The following is a 17,573-nucleotide window of genomic DNA, read 5'->3' as shown; positions in this document are numbered from 1 at the left end:
CTCAATTTCAAATACAGAAATCCATAATGGTATACAAGTCTTTAAATGGCCTTGTTCCTGAATATTTATCATCTAAGTTTGTTAAACGAAATGAAACGCGTTACTCCCTGAGGGACTCTGTTAACAAACTATTTGTCCCATTTCCGCGAACTAATTTCATGAAAAACAGCTTTACTTATAGCGGAGCAGTTCTCTGGAACAGCCTACCCTGTCATGTGAGAGAAGCCGAATCTCTTAGTCAATTTAAAAGATTAGTTAATGTTCATTTTTAATGTTATACACGGCATTCATGAAAAACAGGTTTTAGTTAGATTAGTTGTAGTTAGGTTTTGAATTTTGTTTAGGATAGTTAGGTTATCTTTAATTTTTAAATTCCTGATGGATTTTACCGTGTTTAAATAAAGATTGATTGATTGATTGACCTTTCTTGCCGACAAATTGCGGGAACATACAAATTGACGTGACCCATACACAAACATCCTCAGATGATACTTTTCCATGGAAGCCAAAATGTTCCTGAGCGGAACTGCTGATTCAAGTTTGGAACTATCGGCAGGAAGAGGAAGACCTAGTCCAGCATAACAGGCGCTTTATGAGCCAAGCGAGGCGAACGCGGCATTTTGCGCTTCGCACTCGTTTCGCGCTTCGCGCGAAATACCGCGTTCGGCTTGCTTGGTTCATAAAGCGCCTGTTATGCAGGTAAAGGAAGAGCTTACTCATAGCACGACTAATGCCAACTTACGATCACGCTCCTTGCTCCTCATTTGTTTACCGTAGCTTGTATGCAGTTTTAAAGTGCTGCTGTTGTCTGCGTGCCCCAGGGATTGACACTTATTTTAGCCTATTTTAGCTGTGCACCCAGACGGGCTGTGTAGTATGAGCGGCGTCAAAGGTTATGGACTCCCTTTTAGACACGGACATAACGGGGGGGTCCCCAGGGTACCTATAAACCTCCCCCCCCCCCCTTGTGAGGGAAAACGCTAAAAAATGAATCATTCAATGTCCAAGCCAAAATCCTAAATTAAAAAATCCTGGCTTTGGTAAAATGGGGAACAAAAAAGCCCAACTTGTTTTGCATTGATTGCAACATTGCGGCAAAACTAGTTTAGCAATGTTGCGTGTTTTACCACCCACCATGAATCAAACCTGTCTTGCTATACAAATCAGGCTGTTGCGGGTTGCGAAAAGTTTGTTGTAGAATGTAGAGGGTAGTTCTACTTTTTGCAACAAAATCTGTTCATGTTTCGCGTTCACCGGCCCAAGAAAAAACGTGTTTCGCAATAGGAAACATAATTCTCGTGTATGGCTTGACTCCCTCGTGATTTTATCTAGTCAGAAGTCGGACTCACGCAACTTGCAAAAACCTGGTTTGTTGCAAGAGCGTCGGTGGTAAAACGTGCAACATTGCTTTTAAACTCGTTTTGCAGCAGAGTTGAAAAACAAGCTCCCTTTTGTTGCCCGTTTTACCTTAGCTTTACAGGAGCCTAACATGTGCTTCTGTTAGCGATTTTAGCTCAGACAGGGTAAGATTTTGAATTGTGCTAACTGAAAGCAAGGTCACTAAGGTCTTGAAATGCGTATGATCATGTTTATACCCCGGGGTTTATACATGTATGTACTAAAATCTCAAATTTTCGAGCTACTTTGGGGACCGTGGGAAAGGCAAACTTGTTCGAATTATCAGGAAGTTTGAAAAATCGGGGGTAAAATTACAGTGATGAGGGGATGTTAGGTCTGGTTCGAAACATCGATTTTAAACAACCCAGGGTTCGAGAAAACGGGTCTAACGTAATTTCGCTTAATTCTTGAGGACTGCGTTTCAGATCTGAAATAGGGTAGGAAAAATGACATATTTTGGCCTGAAGAAGGAAAAGGGTTTTAGGGAATATGGCACAAGCCCCTCCCCAAATTTTCAGGAGAAGCCCCCGGTTTTGAAGGAAAAACTGAAGGAAAAGTAACAGTGAAAACACCACTATCACAGTTTAGTATGATTTCCTTGGTTGGTTTTCAGCGAAAGAGCCAAAAAGCAAAGGGGCAGATCATATCACTTTTGGGGGAGGGCTGGATACTTTCGACGGCAAAATATCTTACCAGCAGAATTAAGACGAAACTGATTTTTGCGTGGAGTTAATGGTCATATGTCTACACCCAAAAATTAGGGAAAAGAATTCGATCGTAGCAGTAGGTTTGTAGAGAAAGTTATTGCCCAGACCAAGTCACCCATCCGGGCCGTGAGTCCCCACGTCCTCAAAAGTCAAATGATCGGCTAGTGCTAATCCGGCTTTATCGTCTTTTTAAAAATAGCTCTTCAGTCACAAAGAATCGGCAAAGGGGAGACTCGAGACTCAAGGCCTATAAATTGACAACTGAATCGAAGTAAAAGGAAATAGGTCAGTTTTTAGGTGATAACAGAGAAATAAATTCAGCAAAAGTGTCCGATACTTTAATATACTGAAGTACATGATAACCTGACTTAAACAGATTGTTCCCTAACCTGCGTGCGCGTGTCTCCCATATCCTTCGTAGCAGGCGGAAAAAGAGACGTCAGGCTAGAGACGTATGTCCTGCACACATCTGCTGGGTACCTTAGGGCCGCGCGCGCGGCTTCCGCTAAAGATGATACACGGGACGATTTGGAACGACGATTTTTAGTGCAACACAGCTTTGCGTCTTCGCTCCAGAACATGCTACATCTGCGCGTACTGCATCTGTAGCACCCTGAATTTGCCATGTAGCCGGAGTTACATATGCAAGCTGAGGCAGTTGCTTTTGCTTTAGCTTGCGGAAAGTGGAGAGATCAGGGGAAAAAGCACGGATAGAAAATTCCTTTTCATTACATAACTAAACTATATTGACAACACTAGATCATAGGTATGTCTATTTTTAACGACTCCTCTTTTTTACGTATTACTTACGTAGTTAAGGAGCTGTGCTTGTTCTTGTCCAAAATCGACTTCGCACGGCTCCCCCCTAACTCTCATTTGATGCGAGTTAGCGAAGCCCCTCGCAGACTATAATGTGTATATTTTATTCATCTTCAGCAGGTTGCAATAAAATTTCATTTGCATTTTTATTGATCGGAACAGTTCCCGATCCAATATTTGCAGGATGTTTTGTGTTTTTTCTAGCGACGTGAATCAAACCAGTTACAGAGTTCTGTCTCCGGGTTTCAGCGAGTTTCAAGAATCGTTCTTCCGCCTTCGGGGCGTGACGGAAGTAGGAACCCGAGAAGTAATTTTCTAAGCACGTAGAACAAAGAATATATTGTGTTGCTGTATTGTTGACAGAGATAATCCATATCGAATTCATGCACAAGATGTTGCGTCAGAGAACACGCAACACTATAGGGGGAGGATGTATAAACTAATAGAGCGGATCAATTGCCGTTCAGTTGTACTCGTCCGTACCATGTAACGACGGCGCAGTAACTATGGTCGGATCCGAAGAAGCACAAATGTCCGTAAAAGAGTCATTCTATGAAGAGATAATTACAAAGGGACAGTTGTCTGCCAAGACCGATCTTAACTGTAATATTGAACTCGAAGATAGTGACGTTTATACTTCAATGTGCAGGAAACAAGTTGATTCGGCAGTACAAACCGACTGTGTTAGCGATGGAGAAAACATTTACGATAGTATACCTGGAGACTGCGTGTCGCAAAATTGCGAGCAGTGCCACATAGATCGTTCTTTTAGCTGTGGAGCTGGATACATTAGCAAAGATAGCATTACAAGGAAAGAAGAGGTACAACAGGACAGTCAGAGCGAACAGCAATCGAACTCTCCTGCAAGGCTTGCACCTCTCGAGTCGAATTCTTCACCCGATCCTGGCAGTTCAACGCAGTACGCAGAAATCATTCACTTCAACAAAGTTTCTGACTTTGTTCCATCACGACCTACTCGAGAATCGGAAAATCCTATTCTTAGACAGGATTTTTCTAGTAGTCTGTCCACCTTTCCAAACTTGCGCGATTTACGCAAGCGCCTTACAGAAATGTCTCAGGAACGCTGCTTGGAACAACAGCGAAGCGCGCGGACATCGCCATTTGCTACACCGGAATGCCCGCGAAAACCAGGAGAAAAGATTTTTGGCCAACGTCTTTCTAAAAGCCTTTCGCCGAGAAACTCGCCTAAACAATCCCCGCGTGAGAAACATCCGCCAGGACCGATTTATGTTAATATGGAGTTTCCACTTGTGGAAAATGGCGACAACAATTCACGCCGCACTTCGGCCAGTTCCAGTAGCAGCATTAGCTTCAACGAGCGACAGAGTGTAAGCAGTACAGACGATTCGGTTTTTAAAGATACAGAAGTGTCCCCCTATGAAAATATCAGAGACACACTTGATTCGGGAAGTCTTAGAGAAGAAAGCGCGCCAGTCGACATAGTGTACAGCGATTTACACTTTCACGAAACTCGTCCAAAACCTAAACTAGGAAAGACCTGTTCAACACCAACTGGAAGTTGTCCTGGAAAGATAAAGGTCGAAGAAAGGTCTCGCTCGCTCCCGGGTCAACAGGTTCCTTTACGACAGAACATTTCAAGGCAGCCGAGACCAAAAAGCCTAAGCCTTGGAAAGCTGAATAAAGGGGCGCTTGGTTTTTACATCGGCGCGCGCTTTGTGAAGTGCGCAACTGTCCACAGGGCCAACTCAAATACTCTTCAGTCGACCATTCACGATATTGTCTCTAAGACAACACTAGACGATTGCGTTTCGGTAAACGTAGAGGTTACAATGGATTTAATGCGAATCAGCACAAATTGCTCCCCGTGGGATGTCATTACAAGTTTTGGCATCGAAAACATTGGCTGGATAGATCTGTACAAACAGGACACTACCGTTTTAGGTATTATTGTCTGTGTGCCCGATGTAGAGGCAGAATGTCATGTTATACAGTGTCAAGACGCACAACTAATATTCAGTGCTGTAAAGAACGCTTTCAATTCTTCAACTTCCAAGGTTAGTGCGTTTTTGCAGATTCTTTTCCCTGTTGAGCAATTCACTGAATTACTAATCCATGTGGAATTGTTCTGTTTACTCGCGGATCGAATTTAAGCCCCGCCGGCTTCCGTTTGTGTTTAAAATTACACTGGCATTGTTTCGTTGTTACAATTATAAAACAAAACAATCAAACGTCCGTAAAATATTCTATAAAGGGATCTCTACAATATTCACACAACAAACACTGGAGCTGCGATTGTCTAATTGTCCCTTTTTCAAATTCAAGTGACCTAAAACTCTTTTCGCTGAACTTAGTTATAAAGTCACTTAGGTCACGGTTACCAAACATAATCTTAAAAATACCTAAGATTGTGAATTTTTGCTGAAAAAGTAGGCAGGTATTTTGATATCAAGAACAACTAAAATTCTTACGAAATCCACTGTTTTTCATGGACGAAAGAAGCGCCAAATTTTTCCCGCGAAATAAATGACCCAAAAATGCACGTTATTGCTGGGAGTTTTGATACATGATCCTTATAACAATCTTCTTAGGTCAGAGCGAACAGATTTCCTTTGAAAATTCAGCAAAATAAAGAATAGTTCAGTGAATTTTCTGTCCATTTGGAACAAGCGGTTAATTTCACGAGTTTCTGTTGTGTTGAGCATTATTTTCTTTAAAGCTCCTCTTTTTACGTGTTTTGCGTTTTCCAACTAACTCAATCGACTTCCGTTGATTCTCTTGCCTCTTCGGATCCATTTGAGTTATTTGTAAACATGTTTATCGGCATTCACGTACAGATCCTAAAAATCTTTACCTTTTTGTGTTCTTTCACGTTCAGCACACCACAACTTGATGAAAAAGCCACTCGCAACAAAAATCACTTTTTTTAAAACTTCATCACGCTTATTTGTCAAACGCTAACGAATTCTCGTGGAGCTGAATTCATCAGGAATGAACACGAAAAAAAATTCTTTCTTGTATGGAAAAGACTTATAGAAAACGTCGCATTAGAACCGGTGTAGTAGTTAAGGACAGCAAAGAAATGTACCAAAAATTTAAGTGTAACGTACGCGAAGAGTTGTTGTTTTCAATTGCCTGTTAGTCATCTTAAAGAGAAGTGTCAAGATTGAATATTTTACGGACCGAGGAGTGTAATATATCTCTTTTTTATTAGCAACGCTTTTTAACAGCTAACGTGGGCTGTTAAATCAGTTTTAAATCTCTATATGGTAGTTAATTTTACTGAAACCGACGAAATTTTCATTAATCTGGTTGCGAGTCGTGACAACTGGCTTTCCTACTGGACTGGTTGACTGCTCTTGTCCGTCGGCCTATCGGAAGTGTATGGAAGGGGGCGGGGGGGTGTTCGATGTTCCTAGTAGTTTTCCCGAAATCGCCAAAGCTAGCAGGAAGTGCAAAACGTTCACGATAACAAAGATATCAAGGCTTATGTTATTTTAAGGTGAAATTGGAAATCCAATAAATATCTAATGGATTTATGCTTTTGAACTGTAATATAAAAGATTTCCGTTTTTCGGCAAATCCTCCCATTTTTAAACATTCCCATTTCTGACCTTTGAAGTCCGTAAGTGGTAGGTGAAGACCCTCCACGTGCAGCTTGCGTGTTTATTTCGTAACTTTTAATCGATAACCACTGGGATGTCACGCTATCCAGTCGAGTTGACAATTTTAGGCCTAGAAATTCACCTTTACTGCATATTTTTTACAGGCCTTCACTATTCCAGTTTCTACCACATTGGGTCCCGAAAGCTGGCTTGGCGTGCCGACCTTCAATGGTATTTCTTACCTTGGTTCTTTAAAAATCAAGAAGACGTATCTCCTCATGAACGAGAGTATCAGTTTGCTTTTGGAAAAAGCGCACCCCAAAGAATTCAAAAACATTTATCTTGAAGTGCGACCTGAAGAAATCCGTCTCATCGACGCTAAGGACAATAAAATCCTCCACAAACATGCCATTCCTTGGATTCTTTTACTCGGAGTTTACGAACAGGACACTCGGTTCTTCGGGTACGTCGTGTCGGAGGCCCGACAAGGCGAAAAAACCAAGATGTTTTGTCACGTGTTCCGCTGCAGCCGAATCACGATGTCTGTGGCTGCAACCGAGGCAATCCGGGTTGGTTGCCAGGCAACTTACTCTGACCGCAGAGACTCGATGCGTTCATCCAGGCGCATTTCTTTCCGTTCAGATTGTTCCAGTGGATCCCAAGAGGGTTCGTCTTCCCCTTTTAATTCTTTGGACACTTCTGATTCCTTGGTATGTATAGTCTTTCACTCTCCTAGTACAATCAAACCCTGTTAACTGAGGGGGCCATAGAAAAAGTCTGTATTAACAGGGTGTCCGTATTAAGCGAGTCGAATTTAACAGTCGTCTTTTAGGGGAGGTCGGGTTCCCTACAAAAATCGAAGCAGCCGGAGTTTTTTTTTTTTTTCGAGCAGAGCTCCCAACACATATACTTTTTGAAGCAGAATTTACTGCATGCAATTTCTTAGGTACGATATATTAAGCTTACCTTGCGAGCAGTATTTCTCTCTTGCATGGCTTTTAGCGATTACGAAGTCGTTCGCGTCGCTTGTCAGTCGCGTAGTATAAAATAAAGCAACATAACTAAGCGGCTGACACGCGACACGAACGACTTCGTAAACGTTAAAAGCCATGCAAGCGAGAAACCTTTGCTCGCAAGGTGTGTAAAGCCCCGTGCTCTGAGTAAAAGTTCTTCGTATTCTGTGGATAGCGTGACAGACACAGCAAACATAAAGCGTTTCAGACCATGCGTCAAGTGGTCGCTTACAAGAGGTTAAAAACAATTAATTTTTTTTTACAAAAAATTCTCTCCGAAGTAGTCGCGGTTGCTTTCGAGAGGTCATCGTTTACGAGAGGTTTCACCTACAGTAATGTGATTAAGAAAATTTTGCTGTTGTGGATAGGTGGTCGCGTATTACTAGAGGTGGTCGCCTATGACGGTTCGACTGTATGTAAAACCTATTTTTTCACTCCCTCTCCTCCCCTCTTTTGAATTTGAAATCAGGTGCGGTTACACTAGACGTTTTCCCAAAAACTCCCCTTGGGAAAATCGTTCACACAATGACACAAAAAGTTGCTTCCCCGTGGTTAACAGCCATTTGCCTATGGGTAAAACGGTTAGTGTAACCACACGTTTTGCCATTGACTATTTGCCATCAGAATGGCGACCTATTGAGCTCCAACCAAGCCTTTCCTCACCCTTTTGATTATATTTGAGCGAGTAAACACTCAAGACACCTTTGTTACGTTGTCAGAAATAAAAAAAAACAAAAGAAAAACATGGAATTACGTGAGGGGTTGCTGACAGGTCAAGAGGGAGGAAGTCTTTGTCAAAAAATTAACATCTTTATTTTTTTTATACGGCACGTTCAAGCCAGTCAAGTGTTTTTCCTTACTAGGAAAAATAAAAAAATCGATTAATCATTTCCCAACTATAGTTCGTTTCCGATTAGAATTTAATAGCACCATTGTTTTGTACCTTTTTGTCATACTAGGTTTTCAGTGCTTTCACTGTAGTTTAAATCAGGAAAGACAAATTATAAACTTGCAAACATACGCCAGGAGCCATCCGTCCCTTTATTAACATAGATGCTGTTAGGTCCTCTCTGATTAGGTCATGGGCGAATTATTTCAAGTCAATTTAACGCAATAGAAATTTCTAAATCGTCATTCGAAATTACAGAGTCACATTTGAATTTTGAACTGTTAAGGTGATTCCCTAGTTTTGCACTGCGCATCTCTTACTGCGCATAACAAGATGACCGCCGTAAAAAAGAGCATGTGAAGTAATATTATTAAAATGAAGTTGACTGAAGAGAAACGCTATTGGAATTTTTGCTTGCTGTTGTTTCTTGCCGAGGTGAGACTCAATGTGTTGGGAATCTGCATAACGTAAGCAGTACGCGTGTTGCTGAGTTCGACCTCCTCTCGGAGAACCTCGATAGTGGATGTTTAACTTGTGCTTACTCACTTTGATTTTCATTTTCATTTGATTTTCACATTGTGTCCTAAATGTAATATCTCGATGTAAATTCTGTAAAAACAGATTTTTTAATACTTTCTTCCCCCTTTCACATACATTCTATTTTGAAACTCGCCTCAGTCCTCTCTCAAAAATCGGAGAAAATGCGTTTGGTGCGCACTTTCTGCAGCTCTACCGCAAAAACGAGTACGGTGACCCCCATTTTTTATTTCATGATTTTAATAAGGACAGTGCTTCCTTTCGATGGGGAAAAAATTGGCACAAATCTATGTTCAGTTTTTTGGCAATTTTACTAAATTGTACGGATTGAGCCATCACGGGTCGAAAGCGCGCGTCCAATTTAATTCTACTTTGGAGCGTAAAGTAAAAACAAGGGCATTAAAAGGCATTTTTCTCGTACGTAAGTGGATAAACAATACATTTAAGTCAAATTCTGTGTGATGTCACATGCATCATCGAAAAAATCTCTCCTTTTTGTCTAGTTTTGCGCTGCCCGCGGTTTTTGTAAAAGGGTCCTAAATAGCCGTATTTGTCAGCATTGTGACATCAAAACGAGCACGGTGACCCCCACTTTTTATTACTTTTTTATCATCTTCTTGACTTGTTACATCAGTGTACCAAGTTTTAGCTAAAATCTATGTTAGGTTCTTTTACTATGAATTCACCTTAATGCGATCACCTAAGGGCCCTAAAATTGCAGTCGTGTTATGAAGTTTTTGGCATTTATATCAACGTGGGTTTTAGCAGTTTGAGCCGAAAGAATATGGTCGTTTAAACGGTGTGAACTTGTGTTAGCAAAATGGTCGAAAAACAGAATGTTCGGAAGGCGAGGTTCCTTGGCCGGTGTTGTATTGGCTACATTAAGGATTCGCGTGAGATTGGGTCGGTATTGCGCCGAATTGCACTACGGGGCTGTTTTGGGGACTCTATCTCTTCTTCTATTGGCGATTACAAAGTTGCGCACGCGCAGAAAACTGAGTCAAAATTCTTACCGCAAAACAGTTCCATGGTGCAATTCGACACAGCACCAAACCAGTCTCCCGCAAAATTGCTAATCGTTCAGTGGCTTCATCTTTGCTGCTCACACTTGGAAACACATCTTTCTACTGTTTTTAAACTGTAAAATTCATGGTCGTGAAATATTTTGTTGTTGTTGTTGTTGCAGAATAAGGAACATGAAGAAACGCACAAAGATGTAACGCAGGAGAAACCTAAGAGCAAGGAAAAAGATCCAGCAAAGAAACACAGCCATTCAAAACTGAGGCGATTCTCGTCAATGCCGCATCTTCTTCGGGGTACTTCCAAGAAAGACAACAGTCAAAAAGTGGAGGATGTCGCTGATAAACGTCACCCGAGCAATGCCAGAACAGTGTCGGTAAGCTCGACAGGCATGGACGATGTTATCGATAGCTCTTGGGAAATCGTGGAAGAGGAGAAGGACTATAGTTGCGATGTGACGTATCTCTGTTCGACGGTCATCAACCCACCTCTTCGACCAAAACATCTGCGCGAGTGCGTGAAACAGTACCAGAAACAGCAAGCAAAATCGCTGAAAAAGTTCGGCATGGCAAAATCATCAAACGAGGTCGTTTTAAATCTGACCCTGGAGGGGGTGAAAATGACGAACGCCACAGAGGGAGAGGGACAAGGGATGTTTTTTCCCATCGATTCGGTGAGCCACGTGCTGGCACATCCTGAGAACGCCGAATACTTTGCTTTTTCTACTATCGTAACTGGCGACTCAAAACATAAGTGCCACTTGTTTGAACAAACGAAAATTCCTCCTACGGAGCTTATAGAGAGGTTCCAAGCATTTATGTAGATTAACTGACAGCATAATGTCCAGAAACATAATCCTCGGGCGATTTTCGTATGACTTAAAAACGTAACCAAAAACAGTGTAAGAGCCATGGGAGAGAAATTGACGTGCTTAGTTTTAAGCGGTTTTCTATTGGTTTCCGTAGAAAACTGGTTGTTTAATAGCAGTATTCTGTTTGGTCAATCGAACAGAACTGCCCGATCTTTTTATTTGGGGTGATTTTATAACGGAAAAACTAATTGATCTTGCTGGTCTTTTGACCTACCGGCGAATTTAGAGATTGCGTACTCATCAGTGGTTGAGATATTTTTAAAGCCATCCGAAAATCGCTCAACTATATAGGTTGACTGTACTATCTCGGCTAAGAGATGCAGTAATTAAAAATAAGCTTAGATATATACACCCCTTGTTGATATCAGAAAATGTCTTTAACCTGACCTGCTCACGTACAGGGAAGCTAAGTGAGATTAACTGAGAAAATAGTCAATTTCAAAGCCCAGTCAGTTCGTTCGTTTTTGAACGTTAATCGCATCTTGGCAATAATATTGCATTCAATTTCGTACATCTTTTTCAGCGTTCATTGTGTAAATATTTTGACAATTTTTTTTTTGTTTAATGTATTTTTTATTCTGTAGTTTCAAAAGATGACATGGGAAATAAACATTTCCTTAATAGAAAATTCTTTTTCTGAAGAAGAAAATACATTTTTGTAGGTTTCTTAAGAAAATTTGTATTATAATGAGGAGAAAAAGCAACAAAATATATTAAAAGAGGTTTTAGTTAACTTTACATGTACAGTTTGACAAACGCTCTTTTTAATCCTGTTGTTGAAATTTTTAACTTAAAGAGAGAAGATTATTTATCATAAATTTCTTAAAATTAACAATTAATGTGTTTTAGCAATTAGGGAATTTTCGCTTCAATCTAAATCATGTATTATTTGGACATTCCAGGTGTCCACCCCTACCCTCCCCCCTTGGTGCGTGCCACTTCACGCACTGACCCTAAGTGAAATCTGATCCTAGTGACAATTCTCTAAGCCATACTGCTTTGAGAGCGTTTACTTCGCTTAAATTTTGCGCTAGATGGTCCTTTTCTTCTGTGCTCATGGTAAGCTAACTTGTAGAACGGGGCGGCTAGACCAGTTTAGTCCTAAAGAGAATTTCATTATTCATTAAGACTTCACAGCCAAATCAAAGACACCGAGCACAAAAAGGACTTTGGGCGAAAAGTCTCGAAAACACCTTGCATTTTTGAAATGACTGGTTCAATCGGCGAGTTCTTTTGGTAAGCAGATCATAGTCCTAAGTCTTCGAGAAAAAATTCAATTATCAATCGCTCGAAATAGAAGCATTCAACCATAGACCAACAGTGTTAATTACTCGCCTCTAGGTTGTGAAGGTGTGGGGCTGTGGTTTCGTGGATATGTTTAGTACAAAGACAGAATCTCATAGAATGACTTTAACATGGAAAATAAAATGCCAATTCACTACAAGAGAATGTTTCTCTTTACATTTGTGCCATCGCATTGCTTTGATTCTTTTTGTGGTTTTCCGTGTTAAAAACAAAGTATAACCTCAAACTTGATCCTTTGAAAGCACCCCGCAAGCTCATGGAGAAAGGAATAGGATCGCCTGTATTCCAGACGTAATCTCGACCTTGGTCCCCCGCCAGTAACGACGATCTGCGAAGCAACGCCGAGAACCGCTGTTCCGGGGCCCCAAGGGACTTACCGAACCCAAGGAATGACCGGAAGTAATTTTCGGATTTCCCTTCACCCTGATGGACCAATCGAACAATGGCTTTTCTTAACAGACCAATCATAGCACGTACTCAAATCCTGGTACGCAGCTGGGGACCCAGTAAAAAGTGTTTCGGCGCTGGGGAATGTGTAAAAATAAGAAAGCCTCTCCCAAGATAAAAGATTTTCCACAGTGTCTCAAATCAATTTACTAGTGGAGGAATACCGTGTAGCATGAAAATTTTGCGGGAGTTTTATTTTGTGGATTGGCGATTTTTTTTGTGGTTTGCGGGAACAAATTTTTGCGGTTCGAGATGACTGAAAGTTCTGGTGGGAACTAATTTTTGCGATTCTCTGTTCAAGTAGCAGAATATTTAAGTAGAAGAAACCTTAATATGGTATTTTCAACTTTTATTTTACGGTATGTTGAGTCAAAGTTCACTCTACTTATTTAATGGAGAATAATACGGTAATCACTGTAATATCTTACTGCACAAAGGGACTGAACAACAGCAAAACAAAACAAAAGCCTATCCCTACCATACACAACAAGTCCATTAAAAGCAGAGTTTTTAATTTGACTGAAGGGAGTTAGTTTTTGCGGCGTTCTATTTTGCGGGTTTTTTTTCTCCGGGAACTAATTTTTACGGATCGAGGTCAATCCGCAAAATTCGCAAAAATTAGAACCCGCAAAATTTTCATGCTACACGGTAACATGGAAATAGCCCCACCAAAAAGTGGGAGCTTTCAAAGACTTTATTTTGAAGCACCTTGTTCCGTTCTCCTCTCCCCGTACAAACCATACAAACCTTCTCTCACTGCCTTCTCAATCAAGCCTCATTTGCCATAACAGGACCTTCTTAGCCTACATGCAAGCTCTCCGTCGCGCTCTGGCGGCGCGCAGGAAAAAGGAAGAGCACCCAGAGGGTTTGCTTGCAGGCTAGGACCTTCTCTGTCATCTCCGCACAGTTTTTCTTTTCTCATGTAAATGTGTAGCAATGCATATAACAGCGTGCATTTTAATGTTTTTATTGGGGAGTTTAATTTGTACCACCGTTTATTTGTTTAATGTTTGTAACTACCATAAGTATCTGTTTTCTAAAGATTACAATAAATTTTTGCAATGATATAGGGATCTTAAGCAAGTATGGCGAGGACGGCGGAGAAAACGTTACATAAAAGGGAATTCGCGTTGTTTCAGACTTCATCGCTCTTGTTCAAATCATAGAAATGTTGGCAAATCTGGAGTTGAATTCTAAAGGACTTCATCTACGTTTACAAAAAGAAAAAGAAAATCGTTGTCTTATAATATTCACATTATGCAGGGGCGTAGCGTCCATGTACGCACATACGCCCGTGCGTACAGCTTAAATCAGGAGAAAAATGTTTAATATTATTTCTGGAAAGCATTCGATCGTTAAAACGGGATGACTGATAAATTTCTCACATTATATTGGTGTCTCTGTGTTAGTATTTCCTTAACCCTTTTATTAGTCCAAAAACGGACGGCAAGAAACGTTATAGCGGGGTGAAAGGCGAGAGATTGCATTTCTTGCAATTCTTCACGGCGGTTGTAACAGAAGTCTTGACTTCTTGATGGCGTCTCTGTTTTACCTTCCTCCTCCCCCGTAAATACTGTATCAGTACCAATACCACTTGAGATGGGTAAAATAAACAACTGACTACTGCATTTTCCTTCGTATTTTTTTTACTGGAAATGTCCTGCGAAGAACGCAGGAAATGGCAAGGGAGCATGCCTTCAAAATTTGCAGCGCCATCGGCGCTCTAACTTTTTTTCTAATGCGTACCGTGACTTTGAAATCTTACGTTGCGCCCTTGACCGTTCTAAACTTCTTATTTCACTGGTCTCCTTTAATCTGCACTTCCATTGTTTTAAGTGATAGGGGCATTGTTATGTGAGAATCCCTATTGTTTTCCCATGCTAATCAAAAACAATCTTTCAAATAGGTGTGGGATCGCCCTTGACATCCTCCATAAAACGTGAAATTGGGAAGTTTCACGTTGAAGTCGTGCAACGGCGGCTAAGAAATGTACAATAAAGCGTGATGCACGTGCAAAGTTGTTTTGCTAATATGAACCTTTCTCCTGTTTGCCGTTCTCGTTGTCGTTTATTAACCTTCATATTTTGTTTCAACGAGGCAGCCGAGCTACGAAGAGAGACTGACTCGGCGACAAATTCATAATGCCACGCAATATTGGAAAATTTTACAAATTCTATGTTAGCCTCTCTTATTTTCCCATATTTAACCATGGGTGTAAGTAATAACCCCATATTTGGGCAGTGACGTCACTGCCTTGCATTTACTCCTCGTGTTTCGAGGCCTGGTGATCCAGTGTGTAACTGTTCGTTGTGGGCCATGGTTTGCGTTTGTGGAGTCGCTGCTGAGGACCTAACAGGTGAGCAAGCTTACATTTTCTTGTTTAAAAGGGCTATTGGTGCTCTGTTTTACGTTGTGGCCACGTCCACAAGAATCCCGATACGCTGAAACCGCATACTTGATATTTGCGTCAACACGAATTCGGTGTCGCGTATCCGGTATGGATTCACCCGGCAGCCATTACTAGATATTAGGCTTGCGTCAACCAAGTCAGATATTTAAACCGCGTTTTGAATGTTGTTGTAGGTATATCGAGCACAATGGCCACTCTGGAGGGCGGCTTTTAAAATATGCGGTTCCGGTGTGCGGATTCCCTGCAGGGTTTCGCGTGGACGGAAGCTAGGCCGATTCTTATAAACAAGTATCCGGATTCGTGCGGTCGGGGCCTAAAGCAGTTGCTGACCAAGTAATTAATAGGGTTGTACGCTCAAATTTTTGCCAGAACCGGCGTGTTCTTTGGAGCTAGATTTACTCTGAGCCAGGCTTCAATTCTCATACACGTCCAATATACACAAACAGATACGATTCGTCAAACCGATGGTCCATTGGTACCAATGGTACGATTGGTAGTGTGGTGAATGTGCATCTCATTAAGGGGACTTAGATTATTTTCCCATGTGACCTGGCTGGGTACCAGCAGGGCAACCACGCAAAACAATTTCGCGGTCACACGAAGTAGAACCACGCTATTAGTCACATAGCGAGGTCGAACTAGCGCTAATAGTAATTGCTAACAGTTATAATATACAAAGCATTCCATGTGTGTTCTTCGTTCTATAAGCCATCTATGCAAAACAAGTTCGCTTTTACACCAAGTAAAAACGCACTGATAGTTACAAAGCGAGGTCGAACTAGCGCTAATAGTAATTGCTAACAGTTACAATACAGCGAGGTCGAAATACAAACATGTCAAAAGAATTCTTCGTTCTATAAGCCATCTTTGAAAGTAAGTTCGCTTTTACTTACCCAGCCAGGCTACATGGAAAATAAACTAAGTCCCGTTAATGCAATGCATACCATTGGAATGAGATCCTTTTCTATTGGTACCAATCGTACCATTGGTAGCAATAGATCATTGGAATTGCCCTGTACCCAGCCAGGCCAAATGAGAAAATAATCTTAGTCCTGAATCAATAACGATGATAACAACAGCCTACTTAGCAGATCGACGGGGTACGTGAAATAACATTATTGCCATTAAAAGTAATTTAAATTACAGAACATCAAGTAATTTTTCTCTGTTCCTCCCTGCAGGTAGACAACGAACTCCGCGGGCTGTTCAAACAGTTTGTATTACAATTCAGAAGCCTGCTTAACCCGCAGCTATCCAGTAACTACGTGTTTGTGGTAAGTATCCGTGTTAGCAGCTATAGCTCAGCAAAATTGTCCAGCTAGGTGAAATAGCACTTGAAACTTGATTACGAATTTTTAGGCCTAACAGGACTCCTCAGAACCGTAGGTCACAGTAATGAGGTGTAAAAGATGGAGTGACGGTCATTGATTTTCGATTCTCCCCTATTTCATTTCAGAATTCGGAAGGTGCACCGTTCTAAAGTTCCTGATTCACAGCACGTTTTATACAGAAAATGTTTGAGCAGCTGACCGGAAACAAGGTCGCAAGCTGTGGACTATTAAATGTCATATTTCGTAACCTGGGCATATTCCCAGAGGTAGGTCACCATCACCAGTAACATTACCAGACAGAGCCCGGGGAGGGGGCAGCGTGGAGATTTCGCCATTCCCCATAAATTTTTGGAATCTGTTGCTTTAAAACACTATAGCCACACCACTGATAAGCGGACCTTTTGTTTTAGAGACCACCTTTATGCCTCTCGAGAGATTTATGTCAGAACCAGCGTGTTTCGCTGCTCGATTTACATTTAGCCAGCCCTCAACTCTCGTGAAGAATGCAACGAATTTCCCACCGTTTTGTTTTAGGGACTAACTTGCTCCAATTTACCAACAAAGCTTCAAGTCGATCGTGTTGTTATTTATGTTTAATAAAAGTGAAATCCTAGAATGTGCCTAAGTTGTTGTTTCAAACTTGAATGAAATTTATTAGCCATCCCTGTCTATAGCGAAATCTATTTTAAAACTCTAAAATTATGTAACAAATCGCAAAGAACATTAGGCACATTCCACAACTTTAGGTAAACAAATCGCCCCGTTGGCACTTGCCGGAAAGAATCCCTCATAATAGTAATGATGATAATAATTAATTAATTAATAATAATAATAATAATAATGCGGGCGAACATGTACATTTGCCTTTAAGGTGCCTCCTTTAGTATCTACAGTGTCATTAATAACTTCTTTTAACGTTTCAAGAAGTTGTTTTTATTTCTTTCATTTTGGTACGTGGCAGTACCCACTTTTGCAATTTAATGGCAAGAACTGAGTTTTCGCAGTGTCTTTATAAAGGCTCTTCGAAGGTCGCGTAAGCGCCAGCAGTATAAGAACGGATTAATGGACGAGTTCATATACGCCAAAGTATCAGCCAAAATCCAGGATCTTGAAATTGGCTCCGACGAAACAGCATCAAGGACAGAGGATATTAACACAGGGGTGTAACACGCAATCATACAAATGAAAAACAAAAATGTGTTTATAACACTTTTCACCAATCTCTTCATTTGAACATGATGT

General features: G+C 41.0%; 1 protein-coding gene across 2 annotated transcripts; it reads left to right on the top strand.

Moving 5' to 3' along the window:
- Positions 1-3,231: 3,231 nt before the first annotated feature.
- Positions 3,232-11,584, top strand: LOC140942612 (uncharacterized). 2 transcript variants are annotated; one of them, XM_073391536.1, is made up of 3 exons: positions 3,250-4,960; positions 6,673-7,218; positions 10,134-11,584. In XM_073391536.1, the coding sequence occupies exons 1-3, from the start codon at positions 3,431-3,433 to the stop codon at positions 10,788-10,790; spliced, it is 2,733 nt and encodes a 910-aa protein (XP_073247637.1). In that variant the 5' UTR covers positions 3,250-3,430; the 3' UTR covers positions 10,791-11,584. The 2 variants fall into 2 exon arrangements, with proteins under 2 accessions (XP_073247639.1, XP_073247637.1); XM_073391538.1 differs by lacking the exon at positions 6,673-7,218 and having other exon boundaries at positions 3,232-4,960.
- Positions 11,585-17,573: the final 5,989 nt, after the last annotated feature.

The sequence above is a fragment of the Porites lutea genome, chromosome 7 (assembly GCF_958299795.1).
Source record: "Porites lutea chromosome 7, jaPorLute2.1, whole genome shotgun sequence".
NCBI classification, from domain to species: domain Eukaryota; kingdom Metazoa; phylum Cnidaria; class Anthozoa; order Scleractinia; family Poritidae; genus Porites; species Porites lutea.
This window is presented reverse-complemented; position numbering and strand designations above follow the sequence as displayed.

What these genes read in the sequence shown, in the direction of transcription:
- LOC140942612 (XM_073391536.1), top strand. Translation starts at nt 3,431, where the DNA reads ATGGTCGGATCCGAAGAAGCACAAATGTCCGTAAAAGAGTCATTCTAT. An exon ending in TCAATTCTTCAACTTCCAAG is followed by an intron (nt 4,961 to 6,672) that starts GTTAGTGCGTTT and finishes TATTTTTTACAG; the next exon opens with GCCTTCACTATTCCAGTTTC. An exon ending in TGGACACTTCTGATTCCTTG is followed by an intron (nt 7,219 to 10,133) that starts GTATGTATAGTC and finishes TTGTTGTTGCAG; the next exon opens with AATAAGGAACATGAAGAAAC.